Raw genomic sequence first — 15,070 nt, forward strand, 5'->3', positions numbered from 1 at the left:
GGCTTCATGGGCTTGAGGCCACTCATCTGAATCAGACTTAGAGTTTCATGGGGCATGGAGCTCTACCACCAGGTGCTTTTTGGAGGCCGTACTTGAAATTGTCGAAAAGAACACCATAGCCAGTAATAGGGTTGCCCCCGAGCAGCTGAGCGATGCTATCAGGAAGATAAGTGACCTTGATGGCAAGCGCCGGAAGAAACTGAGGCTTGCTAATCTTGTGTGTATCGAAGTCGTCGTCTTTCAAGGCCGACAGCTCGACCCGCTGCTCGCGCTTGTACTTGAACGTGTCGATGGCGGGCTTGGTGAGGTCTTGATTGTCCAAAACTTCGATGGTGCAATCAATCAGGTAGTTCACAAGGGCGGCGCCGGTCCGGGCAATACAGACCGTCGAGTACTGCTCCAGCTTTAGCTGGGAGAAGCTCACGGCGTCAACCCTAATGCGTGGCGTTACCGTCAGGCTGTCGCCATTCGTAAAGAAGATGAACCTGTTGGGGTTGAGGATCTCCTCGATGGCGGTGCTCTGATAGACGCCGAACTCGGGGGAGTATTCCAGTCCGCGATAAGGGTTTGGTAGCTTGTTGTCCATAGGGATCGTGGCGCTTAGGGCTCCCGCTCGGAGAGAGGGGTCTTGGAACTATCGAATATGCTAGGTCAGACGGCCCCTACGAGCGACTAAGCAAGGCACAAAGTGTTTAGAGAACGTACATCTATCGTGACCTCGCAGTCCACCGGGTCGTTGGTGCCAGAGACAGCGGCCGAGAAGGCCAGGATGGCAACGAAGCGCAAGGAAAGCATGTTGAGTCCGTGAACTTCAGTTTGTTGTCTGTTCGAGTTGGTGATTGCAAATTGTATTGAAGATTGAGTCTGATTTCTAAACCTGTATATCTGCAAAGCCGAGTCCGGGGTCTTTATATAGCTGAAAGTAGGGCCCTGAATGTCTATATTCATGTAGCCATGACTTGAGGGGCTTGTTATTGCGAAGCCATTTTATCACAACACGGCCGTAGGATAACTTCTCTGTCACACCGGCAGGGAAATCGAACCTGACATGGTCCTACTGAGGCCATTCTGGAGGGGAAGTTCGATGTGGTACTCGTTTTCGATCGTGGGCCCAATTCAACAAGAAGCTTCAAAAGCCGCTAACAACAGCTGAGATGTTTGTGTTATCAAGTCGGTTGCAATAACTGGACACACAACACCGGGTCCGAGAGACACTGTAAAGTGGCTGTCTGGATGGTGTACAGACCCAATAGGTCCAGGTCCTCGGGAGACACGCCGATTCCTCGCGTTCAACAGATCCGGTGTGGCAATAAGGCGTAGCTGAGAAAGTTGAGAAACACTCCATGAGGGCTAGAACGTTCCTTTGGTCCCCGTACAACTTCAAGCAATCTGTCATCGAACTCTCGCATACGAAACAATCGAATTTCGTGTTATCCAGCCTTGGTCTGCAGTTAGGTTCAGAGCAAGGTATACACAACTTCGCAGAGCTAGTAATGAGAATGGCTTCTGGCGGCAAGATCATCTCCATGATTCCATTTTATCTGAACAGTAGCAAGACTGATTCCCCACACTCCGCTCTTCCAACTCGAATTGCCAGTAAACGCCGGTGTGAGCTTATGACATCGGCTTCTTCGCCACCATAAGGTACATGGGGGTAAACAGTTTTCTCTTGCCACCCTCCACCAGCGCATCCGCCGCCTTTCCCAGACTCTCGGCAGTCTTCCGCGTGCCCGCCGGTACGACCCAAGCCGCCTCGAGGATGCTGAGGAAGTTGTGCGAGATGATGCGGCCCCACCTGTTCATACGCAGCATCGTGAGAACATCGCCCAGCGTTTGCGCGTGCCGCAGGTCGCTGCCGAGGGGCCAGTACCATGGGGCCGCCGATTGTATCCCTTCGTCGTCTTCGTCCGCCGCCGCCAGGTCTTGGTGCAGTTCAAGCTCGAAGCCCGCGGCCTTGATGGCCGCCAGCCCGTCGGCGACCTTGAACATCTGCGGAATGCCGTCCCCTTGCTCGATGTCGAGACGGATCCGCCGGTGCTCCAGATCCTCGTTGTCGTACGCGTCCGTCATGAGCCACTCATACACCCCGAAGGTGCCTCCGGGTTTCAGGACACGCCGGATCTCGCTGTAGACCCCTTCGAGAGATGGGGCGTGGACCGTGGCCTCTATGGCGTAAATAGCGTCGAAGGAGTTGTCGGGAAATGGAATATGCTACAAAAAAAGACGACAAGAGTTTCTGGCGTTAGCTTCTTGGGCTTCAATGCCAATATTTCTGGGCGGTGGGATTATATCAAGCTTACCATGAAGTCGCCTTGCACAAAGTCTAGCTTGTGTGAGAGTCCCTCCTTCGCGGCATAACTCCTCGCTCGCTGGACCTGGTAGTCGTTGAGGTTCAGGCCCGTGACGTGACACCCGGCGAACTTGACGATCTCGCGGGCTGGCCCGCCCACGCCGCATCCAACGTCCAGGACGCGCATGCCACGCTTCAGTCCCATGCTGTGGGCCAAATAGTGTTCGTGCCGTGCTATCGCTTTCGAAAAGGCTTCGCCGTATGCGAACCGGCAGAAATGGAAGGATTCGCACCAACCATATTCATAGAGATCGGTAGCTAGGTTGTAGTATCTATTCGCGGAAGGATGGAAGATCGTCAGCCTTCGCCTCGTTTGAAGTCGTGGGTGCAGCAGTGGAGGGCAACTTACTGTCGGCTGATAGTTGCGTAATCGGCAGTCCTGGCTTGTCGTATCTCATCCGTTTCATCTTCGGCCTTTTTGTCGTCCCAATGTTGGAAATACTCCTCAACGGCTATATTCTGGGCCGCGCTGTTTTTGTTCCTCATGGCTCGAAGGCCGCCTTGGGCTTTCTTCGAATTTCGATGTAGGGCATTGTCGAAGGCCGACATCTTGGCCATGTCGGCCGTGATCAGCTCTTTGCTCTTGGACATGATGGGAAGGTGGTGTTTTGATTTGGAGTGACTGGAGGATATGGGAGAAATAAACACACTGGGTGATAGATATCAGGATGTAATATTTATATAAGGGCGTTTTTGTTTTGTAATGTCTATGTCCTTCAATAGTGTTGTCCAGATGTTTAGATCCATATACTTGTTCTATAGCGCAGAGCGATTGCTTAGTCGTGATTGGTCGGACTGTAGTATAATAGGATCCGAATACGAACACGTCTTTTTAAACGATTGGCTCAATGAGAATATCTCTCCGCGGCGTAATTTATTAATTTAACCAATATACGAATACTATGGTCTCAGTCGTCCGTATACGACGTATTCGTAACCATTTCCGAATCCGTGTTCGGCACGCATTAAAATCTGTACGAAGTCGCTTCTCGATTCACACATCATAATCAGTTGCAACGCGATTCGTTTGTGCCTCATTTTGGACTTTAGCTGACAACTCCCAGTTGGTCACTACTTTGAAATGACAAGTAGCTTAGCAGATTGTCTTGCATAATTACTGTAAATATGAAATGGCGCAGCCATCATGTACATCCAGACCTACTCCATGCCCCCTGAGATGCCGGACCCTAGAGCGGTTGCCTTGAGCTTGCCGGTTTCTACTTTGTTCCGCACATATATTAAATCGCCATTTCACACCTTGGACGGAGGGCCAAGAACTCATTATAACTAGTTGATGCTATAGGAAGACGGGAAAGTCGATTTATCTCAAACTTACTTCTAACCGTCTACGTGCCGCAACATGGCTATACCTGAGTTCCACAGCAGTGCTTTCTTAGTACGAAGTACGTACGATCCTCACTACCGTCACCCAGTGAGTCGTTTACTCCAAGGATCTTTCGCAATCGGCATACACGTCATAGCTGGGGCAAAGAATTAGCGATTCTGCCGAAAGCGACAACCTCGGAGCTACAAGGGTATCATACTTGGAGTCATGCACAAAACGTTCGTGAAGTGACGTTGGCGCCTTGGGAACCGTCTCATCCAGATATGGCCCCATCTTGTTTGCAACTTTGCTTTCGCGCCCAGCCCGTACACTTGATAGGATTTGTATGCGGGCAACCCGGTTTCTGCGGATGGTCTGGAACAAAGAAAGGGCGCTTTCGGTTTCGACACCATCCTCGCTTTGGCTCTTGAGCAGAACTCCCAAGGCGGCCCCATCCTCCATCCCCTGGGCAGCGCCCTGGCCGCCAAACGGCAGCATGGGGTGAGCGGCATCACCGATGAGCACAACGCGCCCACGGACCCATGATGAGAGTGGAATGTGGTGGAAAAGGGGCCATCGTTTGATGTGGTTGGATAACGCGATGATTTTCTGGACTTTCGGGTCGAAGTGGCTGAACTCGGCCATCATGGCCGCCTTGAGCTCTTCGGTGTCGTCCTCGATGGTTGTCGAGCTCGAGGGATGGAAGCCCACGAAGTTGAGCAGCTCTCCGCTAGCCATTACGTTTTAGTTAAGTTCTCATTCCAAGATACATGGAGAACTGGCATAGGGGCAGTCAACATACCCATGACATGTATACCATACCATGTGCCTCTCCTTCACCGTTTCGGCCGGATCCGCCAGTATGTGCACCGCATCCATCGACGTCTCCATCCACGATGCAAGATATTCATCTGCCCGTATCGTGGCGGATTCGATAAGAAAGCGGAACGCTGCTATACCAGAGAAGCCGGCCCTCCCCGCCTCCTCTCCCGCAACGTATTTCTTTGTCACAGAGTGTACGCCGTCAGCTCCAACCACCAGATCGCCACGCACCTGCTCTCCGCTCTCCAACACCACTCCCATGCCGTCTTCACTCACACACCTCACCTCGCATCCTACGCGGATTTCCACGGGCGGGCCCCAAGACAATGACGATGAAGACGCAGGATCAGCCTGGCACTCTGGCGCGTTCATCGTGGCAAGCCGCAGCAGCTCCTCGTTCAGATCGGCGCGGTGCACGGCGAAGTTATCGCCCATCGGCGTGGAGTTCAGCTGGCGTAAATCGGCACCGTTGAGGATATACGCGTAGCGTTGGGGACAGACGCGGGCTCGCGCCAGATCGAAGCCGAGACGCGCGAGCACGCGGCCGCCATTGGGCGTGACGTTGATGGCGGCGCCGGCCACGTTCGACACGGCGTACTTTTCCAAGATGACGATCCTGTGGCCGGCTTGCCTTAGCGCCGTAGCGGCAGTGAGGCCGGCGATGCCAGCGCCAACGACGACAATATGGAGGGGCATGATGACTGGATATGGGTGTAGTAAAATATCGCAGAGCACTCAAGAGCTAAAGCTCAGCCCAGGAACTATACGTAGGGACATTCGTGACGCCAGAGATTCATCGCATGGATATTATTCAGACCCGTCAAAGCCCATCAGAGCCCATCGAAGCTGACCAACAGGGACTTCCAGCTCTTTCGGAGGGCCTGCATGCTTTGTTTCATTTTGCTTCCGGGCATATGCCGCATGCTTCACTCGATCAGCAGTACGCTCCGCGGCGACCAAGTCAGACTGCAGCATGCAAGTATCCGACGTATGCATGTATACGAGTATGGAATTAGCAGATACAAGGTACAAGGCGTGATGGCATATGACATAGCCCAGAGCGGCGTGCTTGCATTACGTGGGGTAGGAGGCTGAGCATCCCGAAGCTTCCCTTGGATCCTCGGCGACGCCATCGTCGACTTTTGCGATACAATGCGCCCACACTGCTCGTCTTCTTCAAATACCTCTAGGCTGGTTCTGTGCTCTCCCGATTTCTTCCCAGTATGACCGGATAGTCTCTGCTTTTAGCATTCCCACCACTCGGCCGCGCAACAAGAATATGTTCTTCTACGGAATCAGCCCATTGTAGAGCCGTCTTACCCGGCAAACACATCGAACCGAATCGCATCGTGTACCTTGGCGACCGACCCTCCAACCTCGCTCGTTCACCACCAAAACGATAGCTGTACTTGCCCACAATGTCGATACGAATATCGCTCGACAATGCGCCCGACTTCTTCACCAACCTCGATTTCGTTTCCGGGCGAATCCTCTTGGGCATCAACAGGCCGGAAAATGTGGGCAACATCGTAGTCAAGCTCGAGGGGGAAGCGAGGACTGCGCTCTCGGCGCCAGAGTTCGTCGACTACGATCGCCGCCGTGCCTCTATGCCAGGCCCCGGCTCTGGCGATGTCGTTACCGAGAACCACAAGCTGCTTTACATGGTGCAGCAGATATATCCCGACCAGAGAACCCTCGGATCGTCATCTATGAACTCGATGCCCGGGGTGCTACATCCTGGACAACACGAGTTCCCCCTTCAAGTTCAAGTTGCCTTTGAACAATATATGCGGCGACACCAACGCCATGGCGGCCCTGAATGGCGTGGGCGGGGTTGGAGGCTCGTCAAATCAGGGCTTGCTGGGTTTGGGCGGCTATAGGACCATGGATGGAACCAAACAATTAATGCTCCAGCACGTCAAAACTACGCTGCCCCCTTCGCTGACCGGCTTCCCTCGCGAAGCTGAGATACGCTACTATATTAAAGTCACCATCCAAAGACCAGGCTTCTTCAAAGAGAACTGGCGTTACCAGGTTGGTTTCAAGTTCCTCCCAGTCGAGCCGCCGCGACCTCCCAAGACCTCCCAAGAGGCCTTCGCCCGGCGGCCATTCAGCTTCAAGCCACGATCGCCGGCGCCTATCAAGCCAAAGCGCTCTTTCTTCGGTTCCAAAACGAACCTGGAGAATGCGGACGAGGCACAGGAGAAGCCTCCGCAAATAGAAATGTCGGCGCGCCTGCCCTTCCCCAGTATCCTCACTTGCAACCAGCCCGTGCCTCTACGCCTGATCGCCAAGAAGCTCGAGCAGTCCACGGCGCAAATCTTCGTTATCTCGCTCGAGGTCGCTCTCATCGGCTTCACCAGCGTGCGGGCGCACCATCTGCAGAACACCGAAGTCACGCGCTGGGTCGTCTGCTCCGAGTCGAATTTGCAGATCCCCGTCGGCAAGCCCGCGGACGCCGTCGACTCTGAGTTCGTCATTCCGGACGGGCTGTGGGCAAACCGGCCCCTGCCAAACACCATCGCGCCCTCGTTTACTGCTTGCAACCTCCAGCGGCGGTACGAGCTCGAGGTCAAAATCGGTCTGAGCTGGGGCCTTCCCAACCACAAGGGGAAGGATGTCACCATGTATCCGCAGACGCTGTACCTACCCCTGAAATTGTCCAAGGTGGAGGTTTTCTCGGGCATCTCGCCCCCTTCACAGCTTCTCGACTCCTCTAGCTACCGACCTCAGCAGGCGACGGCACAGCAACCTCCCCTGCCGCCCAGAACGTCGGGCCCAGGCGCTACGGTTCCGCAGCAGCAGCAGCAACAGCCACCGCCAGCTGATGCACTTTACCCGCCACAACTAGGTCCGAACAACATGCCCGGTCACGACGATGCGCCGCCGCCAAGCTATGATGAAGCAATGGCACAGGACCTTACAGCTCCAGTCGAGCGCCCAGCGTACAGTGGAGTGACGGCGGAGAATGCCCCGAGTAGCATGCCGCCGGAGAAGTCGGGTCTACATTAAAGGCCCTTGATCAAGAAGAGTAAATAAAGCAGCTATTGGTTTTGGTGGGGAGTGAATACCAGCCTTGGCCTCATGCCTAAGCAGTCGTACGGCGCATGGAGGGAACAAGAGTGCAGTGTAAAAGCTGGCATGGCAATTATACCCAGGAGGATGGCGTTCGGTGTGCAGCATTGCAGTAGCGTACATAACGAATAATGATGATTGTGCAGCCTAGGCATCAAGTCACTTTACCAAGTTTGCTGGGATGAAGACCATTTGCAGAGGGGGTGAACCCTGGGAGTTCACTGTCAAATTGTGTCGTGACACACGTATGCTAGTAGTAGAACGTTGATGACCAGACCCTACGCCGACCAATCCATTTGGCAGACCAGCCCCTGGTCAGACTCCTCCGTTGTGAATTGCAAACCACCTTCGAAATTGAAAAGAAAAATTCTGTATGCACACTGCAACACTGGTAGCTGAAATTCGTTGTGCGCGAATAACTGACCGAGCTGATACCGTCCACAAAGCTTAACCTTGTGAAACGTTAGATTGAATTATTGCGGTACAACTATTTCAAATCTAACTCCGGTTAGACCTCGTCCTCGAGATACCTATAGGCGAACTTAAAGTCGGCCTTGCGACGATTCATCCTGTAAGTATTGTTAGCAATCTGCTCAGTACCTTTCAGGTATCATAAATTGATCGGCCCCTCATGCCAACTGGAGTTAATTGTCACCGATAAAGTTCAGTGAAAGGGGTAGGGAGAACATTATGAGAACAATACATAGGGTACAAACTCCTTCCTAACTGAACACTGGGGTATAACAATACGAGAGGAGATAGAAAACCACAGTCGGAAACAAGAAACTGTGTACAAAGAACCCGATGATACACAGAATTCGGTACACCAAAGCTCACTTTCTCTTTCGCTCTCTCTCTCTCTTTCTCTCTCTAGTGCACTAGCACTGTGCCTCATCAAACGCAGCAAAATTAAGGGCTTGCGAGAAGAGTTTTACTAACCATGTGGACTCGTAGTCGAAGAAGCGGTAAGTGCCTTGCTCAAACTCCTCCGTAATCGACTTGGGCTCTTCATGTCGTTGAAACCATGTCTGGTATTGTTTGTGGAACCTCCAGCTCTGGTCCTTCAGCGCCTTGGCGGCGAGGTACTGTTGATACGTTCCCTGCTTGTAGTAGAAGACATAGAATAGCGTATCGGGGTCAATCCGAGAATAAAGTCGCGGGTCATCAAAGATGGCCAGGGGTTCCTGGGGATATTGAGACAGCGAAGAATGACGATTCTCAGGTCGATACTTCCGGGGGGCATCGGCATCCACAAGATCCGGGGTACTTGTTTGTGACGCGTGCATCATCCTAAGGTGCGCTTGCGAAGACACCGGCAGCTCGCGTTTTCTAGTTACGTTGAACGAGTCAAGTAGATCTGAAAGAGACGCAGGCAGATGATAGATGGACTCTTCCTCGTCCTCCTGGTCGATGGCCTTGACGCCGTTGGATGCGCCATTCGTTTGCGGGGCTATCCAAATAATTAGTAATTTCTTGTAGCAGTGTGCGTGACGGGGTCACCTACCTTTGGACAGAGAAACAGGCTGTGCCGGGGACTTGCCTGCGGCCCTGGAGGCCGCCTTCTCTTTCTTAGCCACAGCTGCAACAGCCGGTATGGGCTCGGATATCCTGGAGTCGGTGATGCTGGATGGCGCAGAAGGCCTCGACTCTGAAGGGGCGGGCTGTATGGATGCGATGCTTGGTGAACTTGTAGCACTTGTCCGTACACCGGGTAAAGGCGAGACGCCCGTCGAAGGCAACACCGGCAGTGAGCCCGGAGGCGGGGGTAAAGGAGCAATACCAAGGTTGTTCTTTTCCGCTGCAGCCGCTGCAGCCGAAGCATATTTCAAACCCTCCCCAACAGGCCGTATCGGCAAAGGAGCCGGCTTTATACTTGTGTTCGTGCTGCTACCATTAGGAACTGTCGCCAAGGGGTTGTGCAGCGTTGCCAGAGTGGGCAGCGGGGACTTGAGTTGTGCGGACGGTCGTCGACCAGCCGCCGCAACTGCATCAACTGCCCGCGATGGTTTTCCTGGCAAGCTACTTGGCCGCGGCTCAGGCTCCGGAATATCGTCTTGTATTGACTGGGCATCCTGGGAAGAGACACGGTCGTCGGGGTTTAGTCCAAAGACCTCCTCGTCTTCTTGCAGCTCCAACTCGTCGTAGAGCTCCTCATCCTCGGCAAAGTCATCGTTCATGCCATCGGATACGTAATAGCGAATGCTTTCTTCCAGATCTGTGACCTGCTCCGATTCGACACCACCGTTCTCCAGAGAGCGCCGGATTAGCTCCATTTTGGATTGATGCCACTTGTGTCGCTCGATGATATGCTCAATTGCTGCTATCCGGTCCGCCTTCGCTGTGTTGGCCTTGCCCTTCTTCATGGTGGCTTGTATCGACTCGCTCTCGGCTTCCAAGGCCTCGATCTGTTGTTCCAGCTCGTCCACCATGCCGGCCAAGAATTCGCTCGATTCGACCTTGGCCTGCTCTTTGGGGTCGAGTTTTGCTTGAGCCGATAAACCCTCTTTGGAGTACGCTTTAGTCTTCATGGCCTTCTCCACGGCCTTGAACCTCTCCATTTGCTGGACGATGATATTTTAGCCATGTTCAACTGCACGTTCAGGTAGTATTAGGCACCAACCGTTTCTATCAGCTTGCGGTGCTCCAACAGCGGAGCCTTGTCCTTGATGTCATTGCTTGCCGCCCAAGTCTTTATCTGGTCTCGCAAGCGCTGGAGCTTCTTGATCTCACGCTTCAAGTTGTCCTCTAGCTTCTCCTTCTGGGCGGGATTATTCGATTGCTCTATCTTCTCATAAATCGCCTCGAATTCAGCTACGCCCTCGGCCACCTTCTTGAAGCATTTGTCAACTTCTTGTTGCAACTTTCGTGCCGCCATTGTGACAAAAGCTCCTGTGGCGGAGGATGATAGGACGGGATAGAAATGGTGGAAGTAATGATTCTGGAATCGGGCTGTGCCCCGGGATTAGATGTTTAGTTGCGAATCAATCGATCGTCGATGAGCTCGGGATGTGTCGTTCGATCGAAAGGGTTCGATGCTTTCACACAGAGTGGGCGCCCTGTGATTATTGCCGAGACGGGTGGTTGTTCGGCTGAGGTGGCAATACGGGGATGAGTTGGCCAGCCAGGTGCCTGATGTGATGCTGCTCGGGTTTCGAGTTGGAAAGGCGATCCAATCGCAACGAGATAGCCGGGCAAGACAAGCAAAACCAGTTGCCGCTGGAGGGGTCGGTGGGAGACTGAACAGCGTGCAAAAGCTGCGATGCGACTTTGACGTTTTGTCGCTCGGAATGGGTTGAACCGAGAGAGAAAAACACGAAACGTTGCGAACGGGAAGTTGGCAAGCCGTTTGTTCCTTCGGCAAGGCAGGCGCAAGTGACGGTCGAAGTGAGGCTGGGGCGTGTGTGCGGAAAAAGATCTTGTAACAGAGCTCTCCGACCGGAAGTCAGATGGGCGGCGACCGATCAAGCAATCAGTCTAATAACAAAAGCTGATAGATCAATACGAAATCACCATGCGACGGCGTGATCAGCTTGGCTGCTGAAGCGTGCTCGCAATTGCAATTTTAGAGCGTCGATACGTACAACGTGGATGCTGTAGGCATTTGGCCTTGTGTCAGAGGTTACGTGAGGTGAGGTGGAATTAGAAAGGCCGGGCCACTTATTCCTGCTAGCAGCGAGTAATGTTAGCAGCTGGGTTGATTTCTGCTGGAACAATGAACGTCAATCCAATCAGTAGCGCAGCTCTCTTGTCGGAGTACAACTAATACGTGCTGCGTGCTGCGTGCTGCGTGCAACTACAGTGGGCGGGGGGCCCTGGAAGCAGCTTTTCTCCTCTCGTTTGCACGGCTGGGCTTGTTGGTCTTAAAGGCACTTCAACTTCAATACTCTATGTGATGTGTGCCTTACAGCTAACTGCGTTTGCCAGCCTGCCACCAGCCTCACCCGTTTCCCCAGAAAAGAACGTGGACTTTTGCAATTGCACATCTGCATCTCTCCGTGACCTAGTGACCAGCCAATCCCGCCCCCTCCCCCACGTTCCTCTTTGCCTGCCTGGACATCGAACCTTGCCAGCTTTACGGTTAGCTATCTTCAAGCGCAATCCCGCACGCCGCACGCGCACACGCACTCAGCTGCTGCTGCTGTTTCCTCTCTCATACTCTTAAAAGGGACATAACACCAGCCCAAGGCGAAGATGAAAGGTATGTGTATAAGAAAGCAAACAAGACACACAATATGGAGAGCCGTTGATGTCCTGACTTCGTGTTTGTCTCTTCGATGCAGCCATCCTGCAGCGCGTGCTGTCCGCGTCCGTGACGGTGGATAAAGAGGTAGTCTCCTCTATCGGCAAGGGCGTCTTGGTATTCGCTGCCGTCGCGCCGGGCGATACGAAGAAGGAGGCGGACTCATTAGCAGCCAAGGTGCTGAAGATGAAACTGTGGGATGACGAAGCCGGTGGCAGAGTACGACATAGACCCTTTACACCCCCTTTCTTGATCGTGCTGCTCCCCCAACCCCCTTTGGCTGAGGCTCAGCCCAGGTTCTCCGTTAACTCCGTTACGGCTCACTTATAGTGGAAAAAGAGCGTACAAGATATTGAAGGCGAAGTGTTATGTGGTAGGTTCCAGTCGCTTTCATGGGCCCCGAAATGCATGTTGTCGTCGTTTGCTCATTCATTGACTCCCTTATAGTATCACAATTCACGCTTCTGGCCCAGACGAAAAAGGGGAACAAGCCTGATTTTCATGGCGCCATGGGAGGCGATGAAGCTAAATTGTTATATGATTACTTCTTCTCCAAGGTGCAGCAAAGCTATAATCCAGAGAAGGTGAAGAACGGCGTCTTCCAAGCCATGATGGAAGTGGCTCTGGTGAACGACGGACCGGTAAGAGGACTTCTAATCCCAGTCCTTTTCAACGATGCAGTAGTCGCTTACCATTTATTGCAGGTCACTCTCGAGTTGAATGCTGGTAAGAATACGCCCGCATAATTTAACCACCAAGTTCTGTTGGAAATTCAAATGGTGGCGTGCGAGAAAAGTCCTTCATGCTCGGTAGATCTGAGGTACCCTACGCGCATTAATTCCCATAATACACACCAATGGCCACGTTGGCTTTTGAGGGAAGAGATGCGTATATAGAGATTAGATCCTGCGTTATGCCCAAACATTATATAATGCTCATAGAAGAAGGGTATCGACAATGTTGGTAACCAATCTAGACCAAGCAGCAGCATTTGCCTTACCGAACACCAAATAACTCCAGAGACAATCCATATCTCAAAACCCAAAAACTCCAGTAGTAAATCCCCTATGGCTTCTGGTCGTGACGATATTCGGGTGCATGAGTAACCACAAAATGCTTCCTAACCAACGCCAATATGTGACTTAATTAAGTCAGACCCAATAACAAGACTAATACATGTATGATCAATAGGTACCAGTAAATTCATCACAGCCCTCGGCGAGAGGGCCGTGGAGCTTTGTGGGCTCTTCTCTTGGCAACGACTGCCGGGTCCCACGTGCCCGAGAAGATATCGTCGCATTCATCCTCGTCCTCTGAGTCGAAGACGATCGGCTCAGCATCCATCGTCTTCTTGGGTTTCTGAGTCGTCGCAGTCGCCGGAAATTCCGGGACTCCCAAGCTGGTGGTGTCATCATCCCAGTGTTTAAAGTCAACCGTCCGGTTGGTTTCCAGTATGTATTTTCCGACTTTGTATTTCTGGGCATCCTCCTTGGCATCGACGTACTTCCATCCCAACTTGGCGTGGCATATGTTGCAGGTTATGTCAGCCACGTCATGCGAGCCTGTTACCAGCATGCGCGATTCGGTTTTTCCAATCTTAATATTTATGAGTTTCCCCGCGCCTGGTTCCCCCTGCCTTCGCCACCAGGTGGCGAGACGAGGTAGGCTCTGCCATACCGACCGGTGAAGCCCTTACTCACGATCTGCGAGGCGAAGGCCAGGTCCGTCGAGCACGTCGAGCACCTGATCGTGTCCGGGTAAACTTTCAGGAGCCTCGAGTTCCCAGGCAGCGACTGCGCTTGCACCTCTACGCTTGGGACGTAGTCGTCAGAGGAAGAGGCGAAGGAGGGCCGCGAAGGTGCGTATGAAGACACCGAGGAGCTTCCGACCGAGCTCGAGAGTGTAGACTCTGTGGGCGAACTGGAAAGAGGTGGCACGGCGTTCTCAGCAGGAGGGGTGGAGAAGCAGGGGGTTCACCGGCGAGACTTGTCGTCGCTTGAACGGGAGACTAAAGCTCGGGAGTAGATACGACGCGTATCGCGGCGGCGGACCGGCGGGAATGGGAGTGCCGTCGGCCATATTGAGTTAGCACGTTGTGTTTCAGGTTGGTTGACGGACAGTCAGGCCTGTGGGTAGGTTTTTATTGCCGGTTATGGTGCTGCTGGACCTTACTCAGTAACACAGAAGTCGAAGGGTTGTGCTATGGCCGTAACAATGTGAGGTCAGTGAGGTAGGTAGTTGGTACCCGGCCTAGAGGAGTGCTATGAGCGTTCCCCACGTCACAGAGAGAGGAGTCAAGAACCAAGTCGGGTGAAACCATAGCACCGTCTCTATGTTTCTTGACTTGCATAGCAGGGGAGTGAAGAAGAAGAGGAGGAAGAAGAAGAAGAAGGAAAAGAAGAAGGGAAGGCAAGCCTCAACTTATCAGTAGAGGGGGAGCGAGCCCAGTATGGATAACACGCTCACGAGATTCACAGATAAACGCGCTCTTAGTAGCAAGTTAGCAAGAATATGGTGCCCGTGGCTTGTCATCAGGTCAGGTCTGGAACTCCCCCTCCTGCTTCTCTCCGCTTATCGTTGCAACCCAAAAGTCAACTTTATTAACAATTATGGCCATGCCGCATGCCTTCTGCCATGCCGGCAGCAGCCAGAATGCCCCGGTCACCCGTCTCCCGTGACCCTTGTTTAGGTCATGCCTTATCGATGCCCATTTCCGCTTAATGGCAAGAATGGCGAGAATGGGGAGTGGAGACCCTCCTCCGCCTGTGAATGCGGGGCATGCCGTCTGTGTTTCTTCCCCAAGCAGTCAGTACATACACACATACCCAAGTGCGCCCAAGTGCCCCCTACTTCGGACGAGACCAACCACACACCCCCAAAAAAGCAGATGTGGAACAAAGTGGGTGGCAGGACGCGAGGGAGCGGGTGGCATGCAGGAGACTAGGAGGCTCTGGAGCAGTATGTAGAGTGCTAGATGCATGATGCCTTCATGCCTCGTGCAGCACACCAAGCAAAGTCCCGATGGCTACGGGGATGGAACCGTTGAGTAGGACAAGGGACTCTACCAGACGCCAAGCGCTTGGTCACTGCTGGACCAGCAACCGGCCGTCTCGGAACCCAAGTCGGGACGCTATGGAGCCAAACCAAATAGTCAATGGAACCTTGGGAGTCGATGATTTTGACGTCGAAGAGTGCGGTGTAAGCCGAAACAGATGACTCGAATGATGGGAAGGGTACCGGCGACCGGTGTGCTCCAATA

General features: G+C 53.1%; 7 protein-coding genes across 7 annotated transcripts; 2 read left to right on the forward strand and 5 right to left on the reverse strand.

Moving 5' to 3' along the window:
- Window positions 1-37: 37 nt before the first annotated feature.
- Window positions 38-795, reverse strand: PG998_013912 (uncharacterized protein; the record flags this gene model as incomplete). The annotated part of the gene is made up of 2 exons (XM_066880728.1): window positions 38-634; window positions 706-795. The coding sequence occupies 2 exons, from the start codon at window positions 793-795 to the stop codon at window positions 38-40; spliced, it is 687 nt and encodes a 228-aa protein (XP_066724867.1).
- An 819-nt stretch (window positions 796-1,614) lies between these two features.
- Window positions 1,615-2,941, reverse strand: PG998_013913 (uncharacterized protein; the record flags this gene model as incomplete). Its single annotated transcript, XM_066880729.1, has 3 exons — window positions 1,615-2,211; window positions 2,301-2,652; window positions 2,700-2,941. The coding sequence occupies 3 exons, from the start codon at window positions 2,939-2,941 to the stop codon at window positions 1,615-1,617; spliced, it is 1,191 nt and encodes a 396-aa protein (XP_066724868.1).
- Window positions 2,942-3,791: 850 nt separating this feature from the next.
- PG998_013914 (salicylate hydroxylase) lies at window positions 3,792-5,192 on the reverse strand (the record flags this gene model as incomplete). The annotated part of the gene is made up of 2 exons (XM_066880730.1): window positions 3,792-4,404; window positions 4,477-5,192. The coding sequence occupies 2 exons, from the start codon at window positions 5,190-5,192 to the stop codon at window positions 3,792-3,794; spliced, it is 1,329 nt and encodes a 442-aa protein (XP_066724869.1).
- A 722-nt stretch (window positions 5,193-5,914) lies between these two features.
- PG998_013915 (uncharacterized protein) lies at window positions 5,915-7,508 on the forward strand (the record flags this gene model as incomplete). Its single annotated transcript, XM_066880731.1, has 2 exons — window positions 5,915-6,223; window positions 6,261-7,508. The coding sequence occupies 2 exons, from the start codon at window positions 5,915-5,917 to the stop codon at window positions 7,506-7,508; spliced, it is 1,557 nt and encodes a 518-aa protein (XP_066724870.1).
- A 571-nt stretch (window positions 7,509-8,079) lies between these two features.
- Window positions 8,080-10,446, reverse strand: PG998_013916 (N.t1.c1 N-terminal domain- CCR4-Not complex component-domain-containing protein; the record flags this gene model as incomplete). Its single annotated transcript, XM_066880732.1, has 4 exons — window positions 8,080-8,140; window positions 8,511-9,021; window positions 9,076-10,132; window positions 10,192-10,446. 4 exons carry the CDS (start codon window positions 10,444-10,446, stop codon window positions 8,080-8,082), a joined length of 1,884 nt encoding a protein of 627 aa, XP_066724871.1.
- A 1,407-nt stretch (window positions 10,447-11,853) lies between these two features.
- PG998_013917 (uncharacterized protein) lies at window positions 11,854-12,557 on the forward strand (the record flags this gene model as incomplete). Its single annotated transcript, XM_066880733.1, has 4 exons — window positions 11,854-12,030; window positions 12,142-12,184; window positions 12,259-12,452; window positions 12,516-12,557. Coding segments are annotated over 4 exons (456 nt in total), but the record flags the coding sequence as incomplete, so codon positions are not given.
- A 460-nt stretch (window positions 12,558-13,017) lies between these two features.
- On the reverse strand, window positions 13,018-13,890 carry PG998_013918 (yippee zinc-binding/DNA-binding /Mis18- centromere assembly-domain-containing protein; the record flags this gene model as incomplete). The annotated part of the gene is made up of 4 exons (XM_066880734.1): window positions 13,018-13,373; window positions 13,512-13,623; window positions 13,684-13,731; window positions 13,798-13,890. 4 exons carry the CDS (start codon window positions 13,888-13,890, stop codon window positions 13,018-13,020), a joined length of 609 nt encoding a protein of 202 aa, XP_066724873.1.
- Window positions 13,891-15,070: the final 1,180 nt, after the last annotated feature.

The sequence above is a fragment of the Apiospora kogelbergensis genome, assembly GCF_038363985.1.
Source record: "Apiospora kogelbergensis strain CBS 113332 chromosome Unknown utg000009l_segment0_segment0, whole genome shotgun sequence".
NCBI lineage: Eukaryota > Fungi > Ascomycota > Sordariomycetes > Amphisphaeriales > Apiosporaceae > Apiospora > Apiospora kogelbergensis.